Genomic DNA, 27,963 nt, shown 5'->3' on the forward strand with positions numbered 1-27,963 from the left:
AATGACCACGTCTTATTTTCTTCAAGTGATTTAATTTCTTCTTTTATTGCCTTTTTCCATTTATCCTTTTCTTTTGATTCTATTGCCTCCTCGTAAGTTAACATTGAAGCTTCAGTATCATAATTCATTAAATAATCTTTATATCTATCAGGTAATCTGCGGTCTCTAGCAGGTTGAACTCTTCTATTTTGATTAACATCACTATCAATATTTTGATTTTCAATACTTCCAACTCGATTTTCAACTTCTTCATTATCAAAAAATTCTTCATTCCCATCATAAAATACTTCATTATTTTCTTCTTCTTCTTCAATTGTTTCTATTTCATTTGTTTCATTATTGTCTTTTGTTTTATCTTCATTTGTTTCGCCTTCATTTATTTCACCTTCATTTGTTTCGCCTTCATTTATTTCACCTTCATTTGTTTCGCCATCATTTATTTCGCCTTCATTTGTTTCGCCATCATTTATTTCGCCTTCATTTGTTTCGCTTTCATTTGTTTCATCTTCTTTTGTTTCACCTTCTTTTGTTTCATCTTCTTTTGTTTCATCTTCTTTTGTTTCATCTTCACTTGTTTCGCTTCCTAATCTTCTTAAATGAATAACACCTTCTCGAACATTCTCTGCATTTCTACTTCTTACTTTTCTTTTTAACATATCACCTTCTCGACTCTTCTCTATATTACTACTTCCTCCAACTCTTCTTGATGTACCTCTTTCTCGACCCTCCTCTCCATTGCTACTTGTTTCAATTCTTCTTAATGTATCTCCTTCTCGACCTTCATTACTGTTGACTCTTCTGACCTGATTTTCTTCCTGCCTGTTTATTTGATCTTCATTTTGTGTTGTGCCTTCCCTAACTGTCTCTTCAGTTTCTTCGTTGATTGTCCAAAGACCTCTAATACTTTCATCATTTTCTTCATTTGTATATATACCTTGCTCATCTTCATTTATTCTTACATCCCTCGCTCTTACAATTGTTTTTGTTTCATCCACCCATATTTTGTAACCATTCCTGATATAGCCAATCAGGATTCCCTTTTGCATCTGACATCTAGCTTTCGTACACCAGAGTTTATTTTATAATAAGTTGTTGAACCAAAACGTCTTACATGTGATACATCAGGTTTGATGCCAAACCACATCTCTGCTGGAGTTTTGTCTTTGCCTTCGGTAGGACTTCTATTGATTAAGAAACTTGCAGTTATAAGAGCCTCACCCCATAGATAATTTGGAACTCGACCATCGAATATTAATGCTCTCGTTCGTTCTAACAAGGTTCTATTTAATCGCTCTGCTTTTCCATTTAATTGAGGAGTGTAGGGTATTGTTAGATCCATAATTATGCCCTTAGAGCTGCACCAAGACATTAGGTTATTGTTCGAGTATTCTTTTCCGTTGTCGCATCTGATTTTCCTAACTTTTGTATTGAAATGGTTTTCCGCTAAAGTCACAAACTGTTTTATTTTATCAAAGGCTTCACTTTTAAAAGTAATTAAGTAGACAACACAAAAATGTGTAAAGTCATCCAAAAAAGTAATAAAATATTTTTTATTATCCCAAGTGGGAATTTCTATCGGACCGCAAATGTCCGTATGGATAATTTCTAAAGGAAATTTTGCTTTAATTCTATTATTTTTGAAAGGTTTTCTAGTCATTTTTGCTTTAATGCATATTTCACAAAAGTTTTCTTTATGTTCCCCCCAATTTTGATACCGTTCACCAGTTTAGCTAGACGCGGCACATCCGATACGTGACCTAGCCGACGATGCCAAATATCGGCGTTCTCAGAAAGCAAAACCTCGCGAACAGTGTTAGCAGAAAATTCTGTTTCATAAAGACCGTTTCTAGTTTTATATCCCGTAAGAATAATGCGATTATATTTCTTTACAGTTACCTTGTTTCCAACGAAGAGTACAGAAGCTGCATGATCAGTGATTGAACTTACAGATATCAGGTTTCTAGAAATTGCAGGAACATGTAGTACATCTTCCAGTTCAAAAACATTTGTTTTTACTGTACCTATGGCTTGTGCGACGAGGTTCTCTGCATTAGCACATCTTATTTCTACATTTACATTTTCTGTGGAGTTAATGACATCATTATTATAGAACATGTGAGAGGATGCACCCGAATCAATAATGGCTCTAATACTAGTTGTATGCTTCTGTTGTTCACTCACCAGACTAAAAGTGCGACAAAATTTTTCAATGTGTCCCTTTCTGTTACATTTCCTACATACCTTTGTAGAAAAACATTCACTGGAAGTGTGGCCACTTTTATTGCATATTGTGCATTTTTTATTATTACAGAATCTCGCAATATGCCCTCGTTGGTTGCAATTAAAACAAATTCTTTCATTGCTTTTCATTGCTTCCTCTGTTTGGTGATTTATATCTGAATTGACTACTATTGAATAATTATTATCAACAAGCTTAAGTTCTTTTTGAATTCGTTCGATCAAAGTATGTATGGTTTGGTCAGACTTCGGAGTTACCTCCCATACAGTCCTGAAGTAATTTAATGTTGAAGGTAAAATGGTCAAAATCTTTTGTATAAGCATGTCATCATTTATTTTATTTGCGGTAGATTCTAGTTCAAAACACATATTTTGCAATTTGCTAATATCTTGAAGTATATCTCCAGTAAATTTGTAGTTATAAAATTCTATAACTCTGAGGTGACTGTCTTTTTCCACTTTGTAATTGAAGACAATATCTAATTTTTCAAAAATATCCTTTGTGGTTGAGCAATTAATCACATAATGTAAAATATTTTCATCTATTGAATTTAAAATATAGTATTTAGCTTTTGCGTCTTTACCTTTATCATCGGCTCCAATTCCTTTTGCATCCAGAAATAATTTAGCTAGTTTTCTCCAATTAGAATAATTCGTATTTAATTTCAAAGTCTTTATGTTGTCCTTGCTGTCCATGATGTAATTTACTTACGGTTTTTCTTTAACTATGATGTTACTCTCGTTGCTAAGGTTATGTTGTCAACAACTGTGGTTGCTAACGTTATTCTCGCCGTACGAAAGCTGACTAAATAATGCTGAAAAAATACAAACACTTCCTAGCTTTAAACACAATGTTCCTTAATGTTGCGTCTGGGCCCATAACCTGTGGAAATTCCCACAGGAGGTCCTTGGAACAATAGGAAGGCACTTTGGTTTATCCGAACGTTATTTATTTATAATTTATTAATATATATTTACACAAACATGTTTACATCATGAGTCCTGTCAAAAGAGTGTCGTTTGAAAACTCAAAAGTCTGCACATAGACAACTGAGGTTCCAAACTTAAATTTGGTCAAGCATGAGTCGATTGCATATTCAACCTTCACAATAACAAAAACCATGGTGCTCGGTTTTTTTTTCATGTTTTTTTTTTCACAATTCTGAAAAAAAAACATTTGGTTTTTTTTCTATTTACAACCCTAGGTAAATCACAAACATTTTACAAACATCAGGCATGAGTGAACAGGCATCTTCTGGGCGAGCTCACTCCATCGTAGGCCACGTCTTTGCCTTTGGCTAGTCTGTGGTCAAGAGTAAGCCCATTTATAATAATAAAAAATAATAAATCATTTATGTATCACTAGCTTTTACCCGCGGCTTCGCCCGCGTTAGAAACTGGAAAGAGACAAGAAGTAGCCTGTTCATATGTCACTCTCCGTCCCTTCAAGGCCTTCAAGTATCTGCACTAAAAATCATGACAATTCGTCGCTCCGTTTTGCCGTGAAAGACGGACTAACAAACAGACACTCACACTTTCCTATTTATAATATAGTATAGATTTCGCTTACACTTACGTCATCCTACTTTTATGAGGTAACTAGCTTTTGCCCGCGGCTTCGCTCGCGTTAGAAAGAGACAAAAAGTAGCCTATGTCACTCTCCATCCCTTCAACTACCTCCACATAAAAAATTACGTCAATTCGTCGCTCCGTTTAGCCGTGAAAGACGAACAAACAGACACACACACTTTCCCATTTATAATATTAGTATGGATTACCGGTAATACTATGAGGTAAACAAACCGCTGACGCATCAATGTCATAGTGAAAAAAAAAACCGGCCAAGTGCGAGTCGGACTCGCCCACCGAGGGTTCCATACAAACTTTCTTTCAAACTACCTAGTAAAAATAATCTCATATTTTCATATAACTCTAATGACTTGACTAGAAGACAAAAGTATAGGCACTAATGAGTATTATAGTGTATAGCGCCATCTCCCCGTCAATTTGCTAACTAATTTGCGCGACCTGGTTTTTCAGGGCTAATTCTTTATAATGTTAACCGATTTAAACAGTTTTTACTTTATTGGACAGAAGATGGTTTACATAACATCTCGTATTAATTTTAAGTACGATATACATCCGCAAGGGTGGGTAAATTGAAAGTAAAAATCTGAAAAGTTTTTTGTGAATTAAAAAAAGTATTCAAAATACAAAAACGATTATATTTTTCCTGTAATATATAGCATAAAACCAATGTTTACTAAAATTTTCATAATTTTTCGTTGGTAAACTTCGGAGATAAGGGGGGGAACGGTATTTTTTTTTACATTTTCCTTCAAAATTCTTTTTTTCCACAACAAAAAAATTATAAAAAATAGTTTATTTACGTTCAATTTGAGCTCTTTCTAACGATACCCCACTTGACCTAGTAACTTGAAATTTACAGTTTGCCCCCCTTTCATTTTGGCCATTTTCTACAATTAAAATTAATATATTTAAAAAAAATATACTTTCTATTTGTAGAGGTTTACAATGTTCACAACTATTCCAAATTTCAAGTTGATAGCATTAGTAGTTCTCGAGATATTTAGGAATGTGACAGACGGACAGAGTCGCACCATAAGGGTTCCTGTTGTACCTTTTTGGTACGGAACCCTAAAAACCGTAGACTGGAATTTTATTATCTTTGGTGAAAACTTCTCAAAATCGAACGGTATACATAGAATAGGTTATGCATATGCAACTCTATGATTTACGATAATTTTGATAGATTATTGATATGCTGTAACTGCTAATGCCATTAATGTCAAATTTCTGTATATTTTACATTTCCATTTTATAGCTCGTAAAGGCTTTTATTCTATAAAAATTGTGTAGAAATTGCATTTTATTTACAAGAGTGCCAACGAAATTAGGATGAAATTTTTGAGCTGCCGAAATTTACTTGGAATATTCATTGATTATAGTTCATTTGCCGTTTGTAATGTTTTACAGTTAGTATTATTCTATATAAAGTATATCAATAATACAAATTGTATTTTGCAATAAAATGTTAGCTCGCCGTGGCTTGCGTGGGCGACGGTCGCGCAATGGTCGCACGACGGCGATGGGACGCATACGAAATCAAACCTTATCGATATGGAAGTAGACGATGCGATGAGACGCGACGGCGACGGTCGCGCGACCGTCGCCCACGAAAGACACTGCTTAAGATTAGATTTATATGAAAACTAAATCTGGGAGAAGACACTGTCTTCTGTATACTTAAATAATAAATAAATAAAAATAAAATAAATATTATAGGACATTTTTACACAGATTGACTGAGGCCCACGGTAAGCTCAAGAAGGCTTGTGTTGTGGGTACTCAGACAACGATATATACAATATAGAAATACTTATATACGTAGAAAACATCCATGACTCAGGAACAAATATCTGTGCTCATCACACAAATAAATGCCCTTACCGGGATTCGAACCCGGGACCGCGGCGTAGCAGGCAGGGTCACTACCGACTGCGCCAGACCGGTCGTCAATACTTAGTATGAATTTTCTGAGATGAATTTTTGGCTTTTGCCGTAATTTGTCAAACAAAAGCCTTTGTTTCTATTATTCACGGCGGCTAGCTCCCGTTTAAACGGCACGCGCAAAAGTCCTAACCTAACTACAAAATTAAAATTTTGAAAAACCCCCGTCATGGTGGACTGATTTTCATGAACCATGGCTAAGAACACTCCCGACTAACTCCAGCTCTCAAACAAAAAACAATCTAAATCGGTTCTTCCGTTCGGGAGCTACGATGCCACAGAGAGACACACACACACAGACAGACAGACACGTCAAACTTATAACACCCCGTCGTTTTCTCGTCGGGGGTTAAATTTTGGATTATTTGTCTTCGGTATCAATATTAGCACTTGCTCCCTTGTAAAACAGATTTCTTGTAGAACTTCTAGAACTATTGTACCTACTTACTTATTTAAAATTGCAAACGGAACTTAATCGCGCCTATGTTTTTAACACTAACCTCCGACGTTTCAAGGTCTTGTCTCGGAGCAGAACCGTCCTTGAAATGTTGAAGGATAGAAGGAAAACCTAATCACAAAATAAAAATTTTGAAAAAATATCCTACATAGTTTTACAATTTTCATAAAACATGGCTAAGAAGTAAGAACACGGGACTAACTCAGCTTTCAAACAAAAAACTAAATCTAAATCGGTTCATACGTTCGGGAGCTACGATGCCACAGACAGACAAACACACAGACACAGACAGACAAACAGACAGACAGACAGGGGGTTAAAAACATAGCTATACGCGATTATATCCCGTTTGCATCGAAAAAACGTGAAAATTTGAATCAGTGTAACAACTGTACTGTCAAAATCACAAACAAATTCATCATTTGTTTTTTTTTTCAGGCACCAGAAAAGCCTCGACATACTTCTATCCCCAAACTAAAAGAGAGAACTGTAGCAAAGAAAAATCCCCCGACAGATGAAGTTCGTCCTATCAATACAGAAATTAAAGCGAAAGAAGTGAAAGAAGAAACATCGCTCAAAACTAATCTAAAAAGGACAACTAGAAAGGACAGAATTCCGGTTATGAGTAAAGATCACTATAAACTAACAAAGAAAGAAGTTAAGAAAGATGAACCAGTTAAAACAGACTCACTTGAAAAATTTGATGACGAATTGATAAACTTTATGAAGAAATAGTTGACAATGATACAGCAAGCCTGCCAGAGGAGATCCTAGAAGTTAAAGTCAAAGACCCTCAAAAGCTTGAAATTAAGTTTGAAGAAATAGTTCATCAATATGATGATCCACCGTTAGAACATGTTAAATTAGAACCTATTGATAAGGCAAGATATTCTAAAATACCATTACTTAGGCGCAGAAGTTCGCATGACGTAAAATTACCTGGACAACTTGATAGAACATTGTCATTGAAAACCAGTACGATAAATGAATCAACTCCAGGAAGCGATCAAGAAGCGACTAAGACAGAAGACATCGATAAATCAAATAACGTTACAAAAACGGATAGAGTTGAAGACGATAATGATGACAGTGAAAACGCTCTGGAGATCAATAACAATGACGAAAATATTGAAGATAGTGACATCGGAACAGAATCCCCACCTCTACTGATACAAGATTATAACACAATCCCAACCCCAGATTCTGAACTAGTAAAAGTTGGAATATTTGGATTATCTCCTCGAAACATTCCATTGGAAGAAACAAATCAAAATGTGACAACACCTGAGCTAGAAACTGTCAAAGTTGCTGTTATAGATATGCGTGTTGAAGAACCACCACCATCCATTAGTGAAGATATTAAGATAATAGAAATAAGTCCCGACCCAAAATCACCAGAAGTACAAGATAATACGTCTATCGCAACAATAGATAATAAGCAGGAAATAGTAAATAATGTATATTTAACTGAAGAAAATAATACTGAGATTCCAAACGAAAGAATAGAAGATACACATTTAAAAGATAAAAAAGACACTCCTGAAGCAACACTAACTAATAACGATCCAGTCAATCACAATGAAATAAATCGGATTGTGTATCCCGACAACGAATTAAAATCTTTTAATTTATTGAAAAATACTAATAATATTGAAGAAAGAACCAAGTCTAGGTATATTAACAGGCCACCGAAAGAAGAAACGAAACAAAATAACACACCAATATTAGAAGAAGATATACCAAAGGGTAAAGTTAGTAGTATTCTGGAAAGGTTTTCTTCGCAAGAAACTCCTAACACTGAACACAAAGATAAAAATAATGATGAAGACATTACAGTTACAAAGAAAGAAAAAGACAATATTCCTAAAAAGAAATCAGTTCTTTCTAAAATTGCCATGTTTGAGGTAACATTATATTTTGAATTCTTAAATATTATATAAAATAAATTGTGTCTTTGAAGTTAAGCATAGAGTTGATAATTTAATTGATTTTTTTCAGCGTAGAGATCCAGAACCTCCAAAACAAAAACCAAACACTCACAAATATTCGAAACCAGTACGAACTATTAGCGAAGAAATAAAACACTCGCCAAAAATAGTTGAAGAAGTCCTTAAACCCAGAGGCGCACATATAGATAAACATACAATCGTTTCTGTTGATATCGTGAGACCTGTTGAGGTTATAACTAATAATGAAGAACAGGTACCAATTGTAGAGAATTTGAAAGAAAATAAAGTCACATATGATAACTTTGACGACGCTCGACGCAATCAAATAGTTCATGATGTTTTACCCCCAAAAGGCGTACATACAAACAAGCATACAATACTCACTATTGATATCATGAAGCCAGTTAAAGTAGTTACTAATAACGAAGAGCAAGTAACGGTTGTAGAAAATTTGAAAGAAAGTTCAGTTACATATGATAACTTTGATGATCACAGGCAAATCAATATAGAATCTGAAATTGATCCAAAGCGTATAAATATTGTGAATGATACTATAATGGATATTAATGGACATGAAGATAACTATAACAACGAGAATACATTAAAAGAAAGAAATGATAGTTTCAATGTTGAAATAGAAAAAGAAAAACCAAGTGGTCAGTTTCTTAGCGATGGTAACAACGAAACAGCACCAGTTAAGAAAATAACATCAAATAAAGATTACATTAAAGAAAAATGGAAAAGCACAGACGCCCTTTCAGATTTCCTACCAGTGAAAGAAAAAATTAATAGACTTAAATCTCATGACGACACAAATATGAAAAAAGCCAAATCTACAGCAGAATTGGACTTAGGAGATGCTGTGAAAGGCAAAGTGAAGAAGATGATTGTAAGAATGAATTCTTCTGAGCTTCTAGAGGATGTGAGGGTGAAAGAAGTAGAAGTTATAAATCCGAAGGAAAGGCCTAGAAAGAGGTCGGTCTCGGAGAAAATCGCGTTGTTTGAGGTGAGTCATCTAAACAAAGATCTGTACTTTTAAAGTCTGGCAAAAATAATTGTCTACGAGTATGTACAAACAGTTTTGCATACAATGACAACACTGAAAAATATTTTGACAGTTTTGATACTTTTCGTCCTTCGTCTTTTCGAATTCCCATTACACCTTATGTTTATAGGTACGAGTAATAATGTATGTTGTTCATATTGTTTAGTTTTTAGTTTAGACATATTAGCTTGCATTCTTATACTGTAATCTATTTCATAGGATACTAAAGACTGTTTCGTCGTGGTGAACATCGACCTTATTTTCTCAAAAAATAAACCGGCCAAGAGCGTGTCGGGCCACGCTCAATGTAGGGTTCCGTAGTTTTTCGTATTTTTCTCAAAAACTACTGAACCTATCAAGTTCAAAACAATTTTCCTAGAAAGTCTTTATAATGTTCACTAATATTTATAATGTTAACTTTTGTGATTTTTTTCATATTTTTTAAACATATGGTTAAGTTCTAACTCGTAAAATAAAATATTTAAATGCAGTGTACGAAATAAAGCATCACATAATTAGAAGAAACATGTGGACACTAGTTATGTTTAATAGTTATTTGTTTTACAAGGGGGCAAAGTTGTTGTTTAACCGCACGGGCCAATATTGTTACCCGAGCAAGCGAAAGATTCCAATATTGAACCGCGAGCGTAGCGAGTGATTCAAAAAGTGGAATCTTGAGCGTTGCGAGGGTATCAAGGCACGAAGGTTAAACAAACTTTGCCACCGAGTGAAACACAAAATTTTTCACCACACCAACACTATGAAAATATGAACTGTAAAACATCAATAGTTATTTGTTATACAAGGGGGCAAAGTTGTATTTTAACGCCGAGTGTGGAATTGAAAAACGAGCAAGTGAAAGGATTCTATAGTTGAACCACGAGCGAAGCGAGTGGTTCGAGAATAGAATCCTGAACTTGCGAGTTTTTTAACACACGAGAAGTAAAATACATTTGCACCCGAGTGTAACACAAAACTTTTCCCCTCATTATAGCGAGGAAACTACAACACAAAAAATGCGTTTATCACTGCTTCCAGTAGTTACACAGGTGGTAAATCATCTTTATTACTAGGTTCACCTACTTTTATCAATTTTAAAACAGTTAATTTGACTTTATTCAAGGTCAAATTACTTTACCCACTAGTGGATAAAATGCGTTTTTACCCGCTGGTATTAAAGGACAAAACACGTGTTTCCGAGCTAATGAGGGGAAAAATAAATAAAGTACTTCAATTTATTTAACATTTATGATTCAAAATCATCATTTATACGTGAATTACAACACCCAGCTTTAGACATCAAGTTAAAATTTGTATGAAATTACTTTGCACTCTTGTGGATAAAATGCAATTTTGCTATCAGTTTTCGAATATTTAGCAAAGAACGCCTTTATCAGTTGGTGTGGTGAAAACATAATTTCTATTTAAATAAGTCAAAGAGAAAGATATAAAGTAAATGAATTGACCGTGACGTCACTCCTCAGTATTTCATAGTAATTCCATATAAGCAAATCGTTTCGACAGTTCTTAATAAGCAGCTGATTTGACTACTTAGTAGGAAACTTTTTTCTTTAATTTAAAAATAAGTTATGACTAATGTATTACATTTTTTTTCGCCAAACTGGAACCAGTTTGTTGGCGAATAGTGCGCTCTAAAACCTTAATATTTTACCTTAATTAAGTTGTTTACCACAAACCATAATGTAACTTACAATTAACATGCGTTTGCGTACCTACTTCGTCTCACGACGGCAGTGTCTTTGAACCTTATTTATATGTTCTTACGATCTGAAACGAAATATCTACGCCTATTATTTTTAATTTAGAGGAGAACAGTTTTATGTATGATAGATTAGCGGGTAGCTCGGAAAGTTACAAGTACCGACGTATTTAAAACGCAATGACAGTCTAAATCGATATTTCATTGCTCGAATATATCAGTACCGGTGCAAGGGCCGGCGGCATCTGTTACCTGGTTGTGCTACAGTAGTGAACATGTGTTGTGACGATAATTATTAAATAATGAAGATTGACTTTATATTATACGTGATTATAATCGTAAGTACTTATATTAAAAATAAGTTAAACTATTATTACCTTTACAGAAATCTTGGTTTCATAACGTACCTACTCGTACCGTCACACGAGGCTACTTTGCTCCCCTTTGGGTAACATTGCACGACCTTTTAAAAATGGTTTGATTGCCTCTAAAATCAAAATGTATGGTTGATTCGATGAATTATTCAAATCCACCTTTATACACAAATCAAAAAAGTTAGACTACAAGCAAAAATATTTCAGGCGTCATACAAAAGATAAGAGGTATTTAAGTACAAAATATTACGGAAGAATCGAATCACATAGCGATAGATGCATGCAGACATATTTTTCTGTATTTTTATTGGGTCTTACATATAATGAGCTAGTGCGTAACAGCTTCTTATGTTTAATGATTTATCTAAACTTTAAACTACATTATTTTTTATAAATTCAGTTCAGGAGCAATGTTACCCAGACAAACAATGCTCCTAACTTAGTTTTTGATATGGGGCTGATTTAATATCATACCACAATTTTAAACATTGGCAGTTGAAATTCGGGGAAGTCTTTTGTATATACCTACATATAGGTTTGGAACAAATTTTGGTGCAAAGTAGCCGGTATCTTATGAAATAAATTTTTCTTTTTATCGAAATATCTGTCTTTTTAGAACGCGTTTGTTTATTCTTTCCCGGATGTTCTTTATTTGAAATTTGAATTAGATTCAACAGTCATTATGAATTTAAAATATATGCCATTTTGATTTGTTTATTCTTTCCCGGATGTCTTTATTTGAAATTTGAATTAGGTTCAATTGTCGTTACGAATTCAAAAATATATGCCATTTTGATTTGTTTATTCTTTTCCGGATGTTCTTTGTTTGAAATTTGAATTAGATTCAACTGTCGTTACGAATTAAAAATATATGCCATTTTGATTTGGTTATTCTTTCCCGGATGTTCTTTATTTGAAATTTGAATTAGATTCAACTGTCGTTACGAATTTAAAAATATATGCCATTTTGATTTGTTTATTCTTTCCCGGATGTTTTGTATTTGAATAAATTTGAATTAGATTCAACTGTCGTTACGAATTTAAAAATATATGCCATTTTGATTTGTTTATTCTTTCCCGGATGTCTTTATTTGAAATTTGAATTAGGTTCAACTGTCGTTACGAATTTAAAAAATATATGCCATTTTGATTTGTTTATTCTTTCCCGGATGTTCTTTGTTTGAAATTTGAAACAGATTCAACTGTCGTTACGAATTTAAAAATATATGCCATTTTGATTTGTTTATTCTTTCCCGGATGTTCTTTATTTGAAATTTGAATTAGATTCAACTGTCGTTACGAATTTGAAAAATATATGCCATTTTGATTTGTTTATTCTTTCCGGGGTGTTCTTTATTTGAAATTTGAATTAGATTCAGCTGTCGTTACGTACGAATTTAAAAAATATATGCCATTTTGATTTGTTTATTCTTTCCCAGATGTTCTTTATTTGAAATTTGAATTAGATTCAACTGTCGTTACGAATTTAAAAAAATATATGCCATTTTGATTTGTTTATTCTTTCCCGGATGTTCTTTATTTGAAATTTGAATTAGATTCAACTGTCGTTACGAATTTAAAAATATATGCCATTTTGATTTGTTTATTCTTTCCCGGATATTCTTTATTTGAAATTTGAATTAGATTCAACTGTCGTTACGAATTTAAAATACATATGCCATTTCGAATTGAACGGAATAAAAATTTTTGGTATATTTAAAAGCAGTTTTTGTCGGGTAGTTTGACTAGTTTGTTTATTACACTGGTATCACTATGGAAAAGTACCTGTAGCGGTGACCAAGTAGCGTGCCGCTAAAAATTATTTGTTTTCCTGTCGACCCTTAAATTGAGAACCCAGGGCATTTGAATTGCACGTGTTACTTTGTCAGTGACAGTAGTTTGTTTATGTTGGTATTCAATTTAGTTTCGATTAATAAGAGTCATTATTTCTGTAATTACCTACTCATAAAGATTTCTAATAAATATGTAAAAATATGGGCAGTTTTAATACCTTAAATGGTGGAAAAAATGTATGGCACCGGCCACACCTTTGTTTATTTACTTTTCCTTCCGGCCCGGTTCCGCCGGATTGGGCCCAGATTCCGGCGGAATCCGGCCGGATTAGTAATCAGACCGGATTGCATCCTTAGAGTTTCTGGGCCATTTTTTTTTTTCAAAGTTGTCCACCCCACTTTTTTGTAACATGGGTATTTTTTACGCGACTAATACTCAGAATCGCGAGCTCTTTCGATCCTGATAGGAGAAAAAAATGTCCCAAGATTTCCATACATTTTTTCGAACCTTCCATTCCGTTACCTCCATACAAAATGTATGAAAAAATGGTAACGGAACGGGGAAAAAACCTTGGGATACTTTTTTTCTCCTATCAGAATTGAAAGAGCTCGCGATTCTGAATGGAAACCACATAAAAATTTTCAAATCCAAAAAAAAGTGGGGTGGACAACTTTAAAAAAAAATGGCCCTTGTATGGATTATTTTTTTTTCTTTTAGAGAAAATTAACACTGGTAACCATGGACAAAGTAGAAAACACTGGACGTGCTTTGAATCACAGGAAGCCCGTCATGGAAACTGACAACTCGTTAGCGGTTCCTGTCAACATGACAAACGGCGCGCAAATTGAAATAGATACAGGTAAATATTAAAAAAAAAACTTTTTAACCCCCGACGTAAAAAACAACGGGGTGTTATAAGATTGACGTGTCTGTCTGTGGCATTGTAACTTTCAAACGAATGAGCCAATTCAGATTTCGGGTTTAGGGTTCCGTAAAAGGAAAAACGGAACCCCTCTATTAGGATCATTCGTGCGTCTGTCTGTCGTGTGATTTTCTCGTGTCGTGAAATTTTCTCGCAAACTACTGAACAGATTAACTTGAAATTTGGCACCCATATGATAACGGTGACCCAAAGATGGACATGTAATTTAAATTATGAAAATTTAATTATAGGGGTCACTTATGGCGGGTAAAAGTGAAAATTAAAGATCAAAGTTTTTTGAACTATATTTTTTTACATATCAAATGAAAGAGCTTTTAAAAATGTTTAGTCAAGTAATTTAAGAAAGAGGCAAAAAATTCGCAAATCCTTCCATGCCTTTCCTTTTTGTACACACGTCTTGGGGTGACCCCCCCCCCCCTCCTCATCACCCGAAACTACTAAGCGTAAAATATTCTTTAGTTCAAATACAATCAATTTTCCTAAGAAACTGGTTATCAAATTATTAAAAAAAAAAATATATTACTGAACACGTGTGTGACATCCCTTACCACTTCCTAATGTTATTTGTTTTAACATGTGCCATCAAACACTTGACAATAACTTTAATGTTATGATAAGGTCCTCTCACAAGGTATGGAGACGATTTTTTTTTTTATTTAACAAAAAGCGATATACATGGGTGGTTCCTGATGATGAACCTAACTGCAGTAACTGCGTGTCGAATTTAACGGAAAACAAAAAAAACGACGGTGTATGTATGTCAGGGATTTTTTTTAAATGTATTAATGAGTAAAAATGTCTATAATTATTTCAGATTATGCAGTGAAGATTAAAGAGCTAAAGAACGCGAAATTTTCATATGGAAGTGTTAGTAACATGAGTTACATACAACTGAGAGACGGGAAGAAAATGCCCGTTATAGCACTTGGGACTGCTTTGGTAAGATACACGTACATTATAACAACCTGGGGCCCGTTTCTCGAAAGGTACAAGCCTTGTATTACAAGTGCGCAAACTGTCAAATCGTATGGGTTGTCATAGAAACACACTTGTAATACAAGGCTTGTACCTACCTTTCGAGAAACGGGCCACTGGGCTGGAAGTTGAGTATTGCCAGACATATGTAACTCCGTATAGACGGATAAAGTCTAAGAAAAAAAACCGGCCAAGAGCGTGTCGGGCCACGCTCAGTGTAGGGTTCCGTAGTTTTCTATATTTTTCTCAAAAACTACTTAACCTATCAAGTTCAAAATAATTTTCCTACAATGTCTTTATAAAGTTCTACTTTTGTGATTTTTTTCATATTTTTTAAACATATGGTTCAAAAGTTAGAGGGGGGGGCGCACTTTTTTTTCCTTTAGGAGCAATTATTTCCGAAAATATTAATATTATCAAAAAACGATCTTAGTAAACCCTTATTCATTTTTAAATACCTATCCAACAATATAACACACGTTGGGGTTGGAATGAAAAAAAAAATCAGCCCCCACTTTACATGTAGGGGGAGTACCCTAATAAAACATTTTTTTTTTTCATTTTTTATTCTTGCACTTTGTTGGCGTGATTGATATACATATTGGTACCAAATTTCAGCTTTCTACTGCTAACGGTTACTGAGATTAACCGCGACGGACGGACGGACGGACGGACGGACGGACGGACGGACAGACAGACATGGCGAAACTATAAGGGTTCCTAGTTGACTACGGAACCCTAAAAATGTACCTTTAAAGCCATAGAGAAAAAGTGGCGGTGGCCTAGATGGCGTTACACCTTTGAGGAACGCTCGACTAGATGGCGCTAATATTAATATTTGACATTTTATCACATATCAAGCTAACAATATGGGACAATTGTCAAAACTGAGGTTCAAAAGTTTTAAGCTTGTGTCTAGAGATGGCAGTCTATGCACTGTGATTACACATTTTATTTTGACAGTATCTCTCTATAATACTCGATCCTCTTTGGTAAGATAAATAGTACATTTTAACAACCTGGGGTGGAAGTTGAGTATTGCTAACTATAGTAAGTTATACCGCGGCTTGCTTGATTTAAAGTCTCGAGTTTGCAATATTCTTACGCCCAAGTTACTCTGTTTTTCATCACACTTGCAAGAATATATATGGAGACCTATCACTAAGAAATTAGTTTTTTTTTTATTTAAAAAATACCTACATGTAAAGATTTCACGTTAAGTATACTTATATGTTTCAGCTGGACCCAAAACTAGCAACACACATAGTGGCAGCGGCCATAGACTTAGGGTATAGAGCCATAGACACGGCTTATATCTATGGCAATGAGGAAGAAGTGGGGGAAGGAATACGGGCCAAGATACAAGATGGGACTGTACGGCGGTAGGATTAAATTAAATAGTAATAGTTATTTGTTTTACAAGGGGGCAAAGTTGTATTTTAACGCCGAGTGTGGAATTGAAAAACGAGCAAGTGAAAGGATTCTATAGTTAAACCACTCGCATAGAATCCTGAACTTGCGAGTTTTTTAACACGCGAGAAGTAAAATACATTTGCACCCGAGTGTAACACAAAACTTTTCACCTCACTATAGCGAGGAAACTACAACGCCAAAAATGCGTTTATCACTGCTTCCAGTAGTTACACAGGTGGTAAATCATCTTTATTACTAGATTCACCTTCTTTTATCAATTTTAAAGCAGTGAATTTGGCTTTATTCAAGGTCAAATTACTTTTGAATAAAATGCGATCCTCTTTGGTTTCAGTGAGGACCTCTTCATCATGAATAAGATGTGGAGCACCTTCCACCGCCCGGATCTCGTGGAGAGCGCCTGTCGGGCTTCTTTGGCTAGCATGGGCTTGCAATACTTCGACCTGTATATCATACACAACCCTATGTCCTTCAAGGTGAAGCATGCTATTAAAATCTTAGCCTTAAAACACCTTTATACGAGCAATTCTTGTATATTTATTTATATATACATACTAAATTGTGGCGTAGGCGAGAGGCTGGCAACCTGTCACTGCAATGTCACAGTTTCGTTTTCTTTCAACCCCTTATTTGCCGGGAGTGGCACTGAAGCTTTGGTAGTTTCATGTGTTCTGCCTACCCCTTTATGGGATACAGGCGTGATTGTATGTATGTATGTATGTATATACATACTAGCTCTTGCCCGCGGCTTCGCTCGCGTTAGAAAGAGACAAAAAGTATGTCACTCTACATCACTTCAAATATCTCCACTTAAAATAGCACGTCAATTTGTCGCTCCGTTTTGCCTTGAAAGACGGACAAACAAACAGACACACACACTTTCCCATTTATAACATTAGTATGGATATACCGACGATCTCGGAAACCGCTCTGACGATTTCGCTGAAATTTGTTATGTGGCAGTTTTCGGGGGTGAAAAATCGATCTAGCTTAGACCGTTTTCACATCCGATCCGATATCAGAAGTCAGAAGGAAGGAGGAAGGAAGGACAGGAAGGAAAAAATCCAAGATGGCGCTTGTATGTATGGAATATCGGTCCGACGTCCGATATCAGATCGGATAATGTGGAAACGCAATTAGCCTTACCCGGAAAACGCAAATTTTCGAGTTTTCATGCGGTTTTCTTCCGCGTTAGTAAACGCAAAATATGGTCGTTAATTTCGCCGACCGCGCATCGGCTGGGCGTAGCGTAGCTCAGTCATAAGAGGTCGGTCTAATGTTTGCAAGCACATCGCAGGGTTTCGAATCCTGGCCAGAAATAAAGTTTTTTTTTTGTATTTATACGACTTTTTTATCTAAAGACTTGATATAATAAAATAGAACCGAGCGAAATAAATAAATATTGATATGCACACTATTTTTCAATCGCTCACTATTTGTTTGGATTTCTGTAAAGCCTTCTTTTGAATATTTTAATCTGAGCAATCTGCTTGCTGTACTAAATACATAGCCACGTCAGCAAATTTTAATAAATCCTATTTTGTTACCAACATTTAGTACTTAATATAAGTCGACTTTCGTAAGATATATACAAGTAACAAGATAATTGTTATAATTCAGAAAATATAGATACTAGAGAACCTTAATGACGAAATAAAACTTACTAAAATATATATTGACCGGGATATAGACCGTGATTACTTTTTTGATTTTTTGAACTTTAACATCCACCCGCCTTCGTCAGTTTTCCGTGATCATGATGCATGCAACTGCGTCAAAATATCGGGAGCTCGACAAAAATCAAAAAGGTAATCACGGTCTTTATCCCGGTCAATATAAGTCTAATAAAAACAAATTTAACTTTTTCCTTAATCTTTGTACAAACTTTTCGAGAACTGTTGATCTATCCCTTGGGTTGCGTCTTAGCCCTATAGATACTTTATCTAATCCACAGGAAGGCGGCGATCCCCTCCCGAAGATCGCTAACGTTCTCCAATTCTCCGACCATGATTACCTGGACGCCTGGTTCGCCATGGAGGGTTTGGTGGCCAAGGGTTTAGTCCGCAGCATCGGGGTATCCAACTTCAATTCCGTGCAAGTAGAGAGAGTCGTGGATAAGGGGAGGATTAAGCCGGTTGTTAATCAGGTAACTAATGAACTCTTCTTTAAGAATGTATTCACGAATTTTTAACACGCTTATATTAGGGCCCATTTAGACATATTTGATGGCTGTGCAAAATTTTATGTAACCTCAACAGCCCGCAATGTAACTAAAATCGCATGCGAGTTGCGAGTTGGCACACCCTCTAAATCAGGACTTAGGTTGACGACCTGTGGCCCGTTTCTCGAAAGGTACAAGCCTTGTAAATATTACAAGTGTGTATCCATGAGAATCCATACGATATGACAGTTCGCGCACTTGTAATACTAGGCTTGTACCTTTCGAGAAACTGGCCTCAGGGGCCCATTTCTCAAAACTGAAAGTTACAAATTACAAGCGGAAGTCTCTTTCCAACTTGTCATATTAGACATTGACAACCACTTGTAAATTGTAACTTGTAGCTTCGAGAAATGAGTCCCTGTATGTAACTATGCAATGGAATCTAAGATAACCATCTAAGGGCCACTTCACCAACGAAAATGCAAGGTTAACCCGAGGGTTAACCCACCATTTTATATGGAATTTGACAGATGACAGCCCACTAACCCTGAGTTAAGTGGTTGGCGCAAGTGGGCCGAGCATACCTAGCGTACCTAATGAAAATTTGCAGCTGTATTAGTTTGATGACAATACAAAAATATCATCATCATCATCATCATCATCATATCAACCCTCTATCGCCCACTGCTGAGCATAGGCCTCTCTTCTAGTATGCCACCTGTCCCGGTTCTGAGCTAGTCTCAACCAGTTGTGACCCGTTTTCCGAAAGTCGTAATACAAAAATATGGTACTGCCAAACTGATCTGATGATGGAGCCGGAAGATATGAACTAGATTTGCATGATGCAACATCGTATCATATCTGTTTTTGGGTTTTATAGAAAAGTCTTGTAATGAACTTTGACCACGATTAGGTTTCAAGATACTTAGAGGGTGTTTTTCTAGTGTTTATAATACTCTAGCTTTTGCCCGCGGCTTCGCGCGCGTTAGAAAGAGACAAAGTATCGCCTATGTCACTTTCCATCCTTTCAACTAGCTCCACTTAAAAAATCACGTCAATTCGTCGCTCCGTTTTGCCGTGAAAGACGGACAAACAAAGAGACACACACTTTATTCCCATTTATACTATTAGTATGGATAAATTTATTTAGTGACAAGAATGAAAGGTATAAGAAGGAGAGAGTTGTAACTCCATACATCAGTAAATGCGAGTTATTTGTAGTGACACCTAGCGTCTATATGTATAAATTAACTGTTAAAAATATGTATAATACCAGAAGTGTAAGAGAGAAGCGATTAGTACAAAAAAGTGCTAAAAACTACTACGGTGAAAGAATGTCCTCATATATAGTGCCAAGAATTTATAATAAAATTAATTTTTTAAGACATACTCCAAAAATGTCAAAAACTATGTTAAAAACTAAACTTAAGTCCTATCTATCAGAGGACAACCAGGAGTTGTAATAATTTCGATAGTTAAAAGTAAAAAAAAAAAAAAAAAGGGTTTAAATTAGTATTAAGTTACAAACGTTAAATATTAATCTTAGAGTATTAAGTTACGTTTCTGTTTTATATCAAAACTGTATTTAAGTAACTAATGTCTAAAACAATGAGCGCCTCTCGCCATCAAACGTTACAGTTTGGCGAGGATTCCTGTAAACTGTTAATTATAAGTTTATTTTTTGTGAATAATAAAATTAAAAAAAAAAAAAAGATAATTTACGCTATTTGACGCGTGATTGGCGCTAGATGTCACTACAAATAACTCGCATTTACTGATGTATGGAGTTACAACTCTCTCCATACTTTACTTGCGCGGTCATGGGGGTTATTTATTTTCCATTTTATTTTCCAGGTGGAATGCCACCCGTACTTAAGCCAGCAGCGTCTCTCCGACTTCTGCGAGGCTCGTGACATCCGCCTGAGCTGTTACGGTGTCCTCGGCTCCAAGGGAACTCCAGCTGACCTCAAGGCCTCACAGTTGTCTGCTATAGATGAACCGCTGGTTCAGGTCATGGCCGCAGGACTTAGTATTAGTCCAGCACAGCTGCTGATCAGGTAAGATGATCAAAGGAATTTCTTAAGAGTTCTGGGGTCTAAAGGGACTCAGGCTGACCTCAAGGCCTCACAGTTGTCTGCTATAGATGACCTGTTGATCCAGGTCATGGGTGCAGGAGTCCGTGTTAGTCCAGCACAGCTGCTGATCAGGTAAGACGATCATATACTTATGGAATATTTTTGAGCTTCTCATAGTCATGATATCTAAGGAAAAGACCCAAAAGACTTGAAGGCCTCATAGGATGCTCATGGCTTTAAAAAACTGGCTTACTATGAAGAAAGGACCGGAAGTAATAGTCTTGAGTTACTTCAGGGTTTTGGGACCTATCAGTGGCGGAGCATCAATACAACTTGATTCCCAACGAGTTCCTTAAAATTAACTAATATCTATAGAAGTCCATACAAAACAGATTCTGAAAACCCCTCCGGCTTTACCAATGAAAATTTTCTCGTCCTGCCACTGGGACCTATGAACACCCCGGCTTACCTCAAGGCCTCACAGTTGTCTGCTATAGATGACCCGCTGATTCAAGTCATGGCCGCAGGACTTAATATTAGTCCAGCACAGCTGCTGATCAAGCGACCAGCTAAGATGATGATGAAGAGCGTACACCCATCTTAAAGGCCGGCAACGCACCTCCAACACCTCTGGTGTTTCGGGTGTCCATGGGCGGCGGTGATCGCTTACCATCAGGCGACCTGGCTGCTAGTTTGCTTCCTATCCCATAAAAAAAAAATCAAGCGATCAGGCGAGTTCCTTCTTGTTAGGAATTCTGGGGTTTAAATGGACCCTAGAAGACCTCGCAAAAATCTGCTCTAAATTTATTTATCGTATGGCAATTGAAACTACAGTAAACTGTATAAACATTATAGCTAATTTTTATAATCTAAATTCCTCCAAGTAGGTAATGGCTGCGCTCACAGTGCTTTTAAAATCTTCCACTGGGCCATGGTACTTTGTCAGTGGGCACTAAACGATACTTCAGGTCATGGCTACTGATTATGTAAGAGAATGAGAACTATCTATCTCTATGCAGAACAAACCAAACCAGGGTGCGTAGCCGAATGGCACAAACGCTCACGAAACGAAACGCTAGTAGATATCTATCTCTATCGCTCGTGCGTATTGGCGCGACAGAGCCAGACTAACTGGCGTGGCGTTTCGTTTTCGTTTGGCGTCGGAGAAATGCCATTCGGCTACGCACGCAGGATTACACATTTTACTTTGACAGTAACTCTCTATAATACTCGATCCTCTTTGGTATAATTATGTTATTAAGTACCTACACGCTGGCCGTTCATTCGAATGAACAAGAGGCCGAGAGGCGCCACGCGGCCGCCTGTGTAGTCGCGTGGCACGTACCTACTATTCTTCTGAGTTTTACGTAGTAACTTATTAGTATTAGTTAAATAAGGCGTATGTATTTGTCGTTTTGCGGGCAAGTGAAAGGATCTGTGACGTTAGTATTTAACTTATTTTTCCCCTCACTAGCTCGGAAACACGTGTTTTGTCCTTTATTACCAGCGGGTAAAAACGCATTTTATCCACTAGTGGGTAAAGTAATTTGACCTTGAATAAAGTCAAATTATCTGCTTTAAAATTGATAAAAGCAGGTGAAACTAGTAATAAAGATGATTTACCACCTGTGGAACTACTGGAAGCAATGATAAACGCATTTTTTGCGTTGTAGTTTCCTCGCTATAGTGAGTTTTGTGTTACACTCGGGTGCAAATGTATTTTATTTCTCGTGTGTTTAAAAAACTCGCAAGTTCAGGATTCTATACTCGAACCACTCGCTTCGCTCGTGGTTCAACTATAGAATCCTTTCACTTGCTCGTTTTTCAATTCCACACTCGGCGTTAAAATACAACTTTGCCCCCTTGTATAACAAATAACTAAAGTTATTAATAATCTGTGACCAAACTATTTTATCGATAAAAAGTCAAGATAGATCAGTTCGGCACAAATATTTATTGGCCAAGATTAAAAACAATTATCTAAAAACTATCTTCATATTAACGGATTGTAATTAGAAAATTTTGGTTTGTCAAATTAACAGTTACCTACTTAATTTCAATACGTGAGTAAGGCTACCAGAGCTCAACGAGGGTGCGGTGTGCTGGTGACGGAAGGACCTAAGGAACTAATTTGTTCCGTCTATTGTCCTTTGAGTCTTCGGCAACCCGAACCCTCCTTGGAACTTGTACAAGCTTCTAATGGGTTGGCAACGCGCATGTGACACTCCTCGAGTTGCAGGCGACCGCTTTCGATCAGGCGGACCGTATGCTTGTTTGCCACCGACGTAGTATAAAAAAAATACATTACTCATCAGTTGTTCGTTGGTTTTGGTTAAGCATATGAACGGGACTACTATTTCTAGAGTATTCTTTAAATTAAATTGTGTAGATAGAGTGAAATAAAATAATGTTGGCTACGGTTTCTAAAATTTTCATTACTTCTTAGATTGACTGGAAGAGATCCCTATCAGGGATAAGTTCGCACTTGTACTCCCTTCTTCTGTGCTTCTTCTGCAAATGGTGCACTATAGTTATTTGTTATACAAGGGGGCAAAGTTGTATTTTAACGCCGAGTGTGGAATTTAAAAACGAGCAAGTGAAAGGATTCTATATAGTTGAACCACGAGCGAAGCGAGTGGTTCGAGAATAGAATCCTGAACTTGCGAGTTTTTTAACACACGAGAAGTAATAGTTATTTGTTATACAAGGGGGCAAAGTTGTATTTTAACGCCGAGTGTGGAATTGAAAAACGAGCAAGTGAAAGGATTCTATAGTTGAACCACGAGCGAAGCGAGTGGTTCGAGAATAGAATCCTGAACTTGCGAGTTTTTTAACACACGAGAAGTAAAATACATTTGCACCCGAGTGTAACACAAAACTTTTCCCCTCACTATAGCGAGGAAACTACAACGCAAAAAAATGCGTTTATCACTGCTTCCAGTAGTTCCACAGGTGGTAAATCATCTTAATTACTAGATTCACCTACTTTTATCAATTTTAAAGCAGTTAATTTGACTTTATTCAAGGTCAAATTACTTTACCCACTAGTGGATAAAATGCGTTTTTACCCGCTGGTATTAAAGGACAAAACACGTGTTTCCGAGCTAGTGAGGGGAAAATACATTTGCACCAGAGTGTAACACAAAACTTTTCCCCTCACTATAGCGAGGAAACTACAACGCAAAAAATGCGTTTGTCTCTGCTTCCAGTAGTTCCACAGGTGGTAAATCATCTCTATTACTAGATTCACCTACTTTTATCAATTTTAAAGCAGTTAATTTGACTTTATTCAAGGTCAAATTACTTTACCCACTAGTGGATAAAATGCGTTTTTACCCGCTGGTATTAAAGGACAAAACACGTGTGTCCGAGCTAGTGTGGGGAAAAAGAGTTTACTTACTTATAAAAATAACTTTATTTCAGATACCAAATAGACAGTGGGCATGGCGTGGTAGTGAAAGCTTCGTCCCCTGCCCACCTGTGGGACAACCTGCAAGCGCTCCATACATCACTGGAGCCTGCCCAGCTTGACGCCATACATGCGCTCAATAAGAACAAGAGGACCTTCACGTTTGTCGGGTAACAAACATTTTTAACATTACCAACGGAGCGGCGGCTGACGTTCACGATGGTTCGATTCGGGACACAGTGTGCAAAAGAGAAGCTGTCACGTATAGACGGTGAACCAAATTTCGGCACTAAAAAAGGCGGCAATGAAAATTGCAGGGGCCCGTTTCTCGAAAGGTACAAGCCTTGTATTACAAGTGCGCGAACTGTCAAATTGTATGGGTTGTCATGGAAACACACTTGTAATACAGGGCTTTCGAGAAACGGGCCACAGGTCGCACCGATCAGCTGTCTTTATAAAGCGCGTGCATGCCTAAACCTTTGACGTTGGAGGAATCATTGCAGAGCTATAACGCTCAAAAAATTATTGAAAATGAAGGGCCGAAGGTTTAACGAGGAGGCACACTCAAAGGTATGTTATGACAGATGGCGCCACATTATTAGTCCATTGCACAGATAAAGAATTTCATACGTGAGAGCGAGAAGATGATTTTTTTCTCTCTCACATATGAATGACAGTGACATGCCTAGGCACTTGCACAGGCGCGTGATAAAATGTCAGTGTGCCTCCTCATTGCCATAGAAAATTTGAATTTCGCACCTTTTTTCAGTACCACGATTTGGTTGACCATCTATGTGTATAATACTAGTTTTTGCCCGCGGCTTCGCTCGCGTTAGAGAGAGACAAAAAGTAGCCTATGTCACTCTCCATCCCTTCAACTATTTCCACTTAAAAAATCACGTCAACTCGTCGCTCCGTTTTGCCGTGAAAGACGGACAAACAAACAGACACACACACTTTCCCATTTATAATATTAGTATGGATATATAATATATATATATATATATATATATATATATATATATATATATATATATATATATATATATATATATATATATATATATATATATATATATATATATATATATATATATATATTAGTATGGAGTGGTATGGATTAATTAACAATGTAGCAGTACCAATAAAATGTGTGTGTTTCGACCCCTAAATTGCTAAGTGGCTCTGAAACTTTAGCATTTCCATGTGCTCTACCTACCCCTTTGGAAATACGTAAAGTAGTGTGTTTTTAACACAGATTGTTTTTTTACAGAATGGGAGACACTCACAAGAATTATCCTTTCAAGATTGCTTTTTAACTGACTTCCAAAAAGGAGGGTTTTCAATTCGTCGGGATTTAAATCCGTTCCAACCAAATTCCGCCATTTTGGTTTTTCCGGCCTAATTTTTGTGCCAATGTGACCAAATACCGTGAATTTGGTTTTACCCGACTAAATAATACAACTACTTACGTAGTATATTTTTTTTGACATTAAGTATTTTTGTCACAGTATTCTACCTACGAAAAATACATTAGTTTATTATCTTCCAAATTAACTGTATAGTATTACACATATTACTGTTTTAATTACTGAGAGCTTGTGGCGCCCTCTGCTTAGGATATTTAATACCGTATGAAAAAGTAAGATGACTAAACTTATGTATTTTTAGTAGCGCTCTTTTCAATGTGTGTTTTGACTATTTCCTGTCAAATGTTATTTGTCTATTATTAAATCTTGATTGTGTGTTAGAATAAGATTTCGATTTTTTTAACTATGACTTTTTTAGTGTATCTAGTATTATGTAGCCTGGCAAAATAATAATTATTATACGGATGGTACTGGTCCAATTTCGGTCTCACTTTTGACATTTGAAAGTTTTTCTTTGACATCCTATTTCTATGATTTTGCCTATATTTGAATTTAACTATTTTGATTTGTTATTTTTTGCCACGCTGTATGTATTCAATTGATAATTTGTTTGTGTGTGAATCGACTTCAATTTTAATTATTGACATTTATATTTTTCTTAATATTAAGAATAAAATACATTTTGTATGAAACTACATTTTTATTTCGGAAATTCAAAACACAAAATAATATATACTATAATTATGTAAACTACTAATAGATCAAGAGCCCAGGCCCGCCAGACCTTCCTCAAATTCTCAAGGATGAAACTTTGGGACAATGTAGAGTTCACATCGGCGTTTAATGTGTGCATATTTTCTAATTCGGCCCATCGGCCAATTTTTTGCTATCAAGTGATGAAGGTGAAAAAAAAAGTGCTTACTTTCCTTAAATTCTCAAGGCTGATTTTTATATATGTGTTAGAGCACGTTGTTAGAAATTGGTTATCATCAATGCCAGACCGTTTCCACCGGCCATAACTTTTACCAGACGCGACAAAGTTGGCAAAAAACGACTCTAACTTACCTCATTTTCTCAAGCCTGATTTTGATATATGATACGCAGGGACCTATAACTAGACCGTTTGTAAGCAGCCAGACCAATCGGATGGACCCAACCATCCGCCAGACCGACTTAAAGTTTCGATATGAGCATTAGTAGAATTGAAATATTCTGGGTCTATAAAAGCTAAAAACTTGATTTTTTTTTACATTAAGCTACGTGTATATTGTATACTTGACGTAATAAGCGACTTTCAAAAATTTTACTTCTAAGGAAATAAAAAAAATGAAAGTTTATAATTATGTGGTGCAAGATTAATTTTTTTATTTACACTGCGTAAGTACATGTGTATTTTATTATAAATATAACTTTTACCAGACGCGACAAAGTTGGCAAAAAACGACTCTAACTTAGCTCATTTTCTCAAGCCTGATTTTGATATATGATACGCAGGGACCTGTAACTAGACCATTTGTAAGCAGCCAGACCAATCGGATGGACCCAACCATCCGCCAGAGCGACTTAAAGTTTCGATATGAGCATTAGTAGAATTGAATATTTAATTTATAATGCACTGTACCAATTTATTTTTTCCTTGTTTATGTTATTTATAATATAAAATTAAATTCGTTATTCAAGTTTTTAGCTTTTATAGACCCGGAATATTTCAATTCTACTAATGCTCATATCGAAACTTTAAGTCGGTCTGGCGGATGGTTGGGTCCATCCGATTGGTCCCATATATCAAAATCAGGCTTGAGAAAATGAGGTAAGTTAGAGTCGTTTTTTGCCAACTTTGTCGCGTCTGGTAAAAGTTATGGCCGGCGGAAACGGTCTGGCATTGATGATAACCAATTTCTAACAACGTGCTCTAACACATATATAAAAATCAGCCTTGAGAATTTAAGGAAAGTAAGCACTTTTTTTTTCACCTTCATCACTTGATAGCAAAAAATTGGCCGATGGGCCGAACTAGAAAATATGCACACATTAACCGCCGATATGAACTCTACATTGTCCCAAAGTTTCATCCTTGAGAATTTGAGGAAGGTCTGGCGGGCCTGGGCTCTGGGTCTATAACTTATAATTGATATAGTTATACATATTGAAACATGATTTATCATTCATTACTATCAATTGCTCACTGAAACATAACGAAAATAACACACAAAATAGTACACTACGATACAAGTGCGTAAAAAAGGAAGTTCGAAACGAGTGGTGATAAATTAAAACACGACCGAAGGGAGTGTTTTAAATCGACACGAGTTGCGAATTTCCTTTTTGCACGTGTATCGTACGACATTTTTCAGTACAGATGAGCCGCCGAAGTTTCGACCTGGCATATAATGAACCACTTCTCGCACTAGTGCGTAAAAAAACACCATCTGTACTGAAAAGTATGTTACACACATGTTGCAAAAATGTCACACAGTCCTGGCACACCTCG

General features: G+C 36.1%; 2 protein-coding genes across 6 annotated transcripts in view; both read left to right on the forward strand.

Annotated features, from left to right (window-relative positions):
* Positions 1-6,967, forward strand: part of LOC125239754 — a 25,131-nt gene extending 18,164 nt beyond the window's left edge. For all 5 annotated transcript variants that reach the window (XM_048147420.1, XM_048147424.1, XM_048147421.1 and 2 more), the window contains exon 6: positions 6,665-6,967. In XM_048147420.1, coding sequence (XP_048003377.1) covers positions 6,665-6,961 — 297 coding nt within the window. In that variant the 3' untranslated portion in view covers positions 6,962-6,967. The remainder of the gene's footprint in view (positions 1-6,664) is intronic.
* On the forward strand, positions 6,967-26,164 carry LOC125239753. The gene is made up of 10 exons (XM_048147418.1): positions 6,967-8,130; positions 8,225-9,181; positions 13,826-13,967; positions 14,866-14,990; positions 16,266-16,408; positions 16,792-16,933; positions 18,412-18,603; positions 20,473-20,675; positions 24,117-24,272; positions 25,376-26,164. Exons 1-10 carry the CDS (start codon positions 7,546-7,548, stop codon positions 25,419-25,421), a joined length of 2,691 nt encoding a protein of 896 aa, XP_048003375.1. The 5' UTR covers positions 6,967-7,545; the 3' UTR covers positions 25,422-26,164.
* The last annotated feature ends 1,799 nt before the right edge of the window (positions 26,165-27,963 follow it).

This window comes from Leguminivora glycinivorella, chromosome 26 (genome assembly GCF_023078275.1).
Source record: "Leguminivora glycinivorella isolate SPB_JAAS2020 chromosome 26, LegGlyc_1.1, whole genome shotgun sequence".
NCBI lineage: Eukaryota > Metazoa > Arthropoda > Insecta > Lepidoptera > Tortricidae > Leguminivora > Leguminivora glycinivorella.

What these genes read in the sequence shown, in the direction of transcription:
- LOC125239753 (XM_048147418.1), top strand. Translation starts at nt 7,546, where the DNA reads ATGCGTGTTGAAGAACCACCACCATCCATTAGTGAAGATATTAAGATA. An exon ending in CTAAAATTGCCATGTTTGAG is followed by an intron (nt 8,131 to 8,224) that starts GTAACATTATAT and finishes GATTTTTTTCAG; the next exon opens with CGTAGAGATCCAGAACCTCC. An exon ending in CCAGCACAGCTGCTGATCAG is followed by an intron (nt 20,676 to 24,116) that starts GTAAGATGATCA and finishes ACTTTATTTCAG; the next exon opens with ATACCAAATAGACAGTGGGC.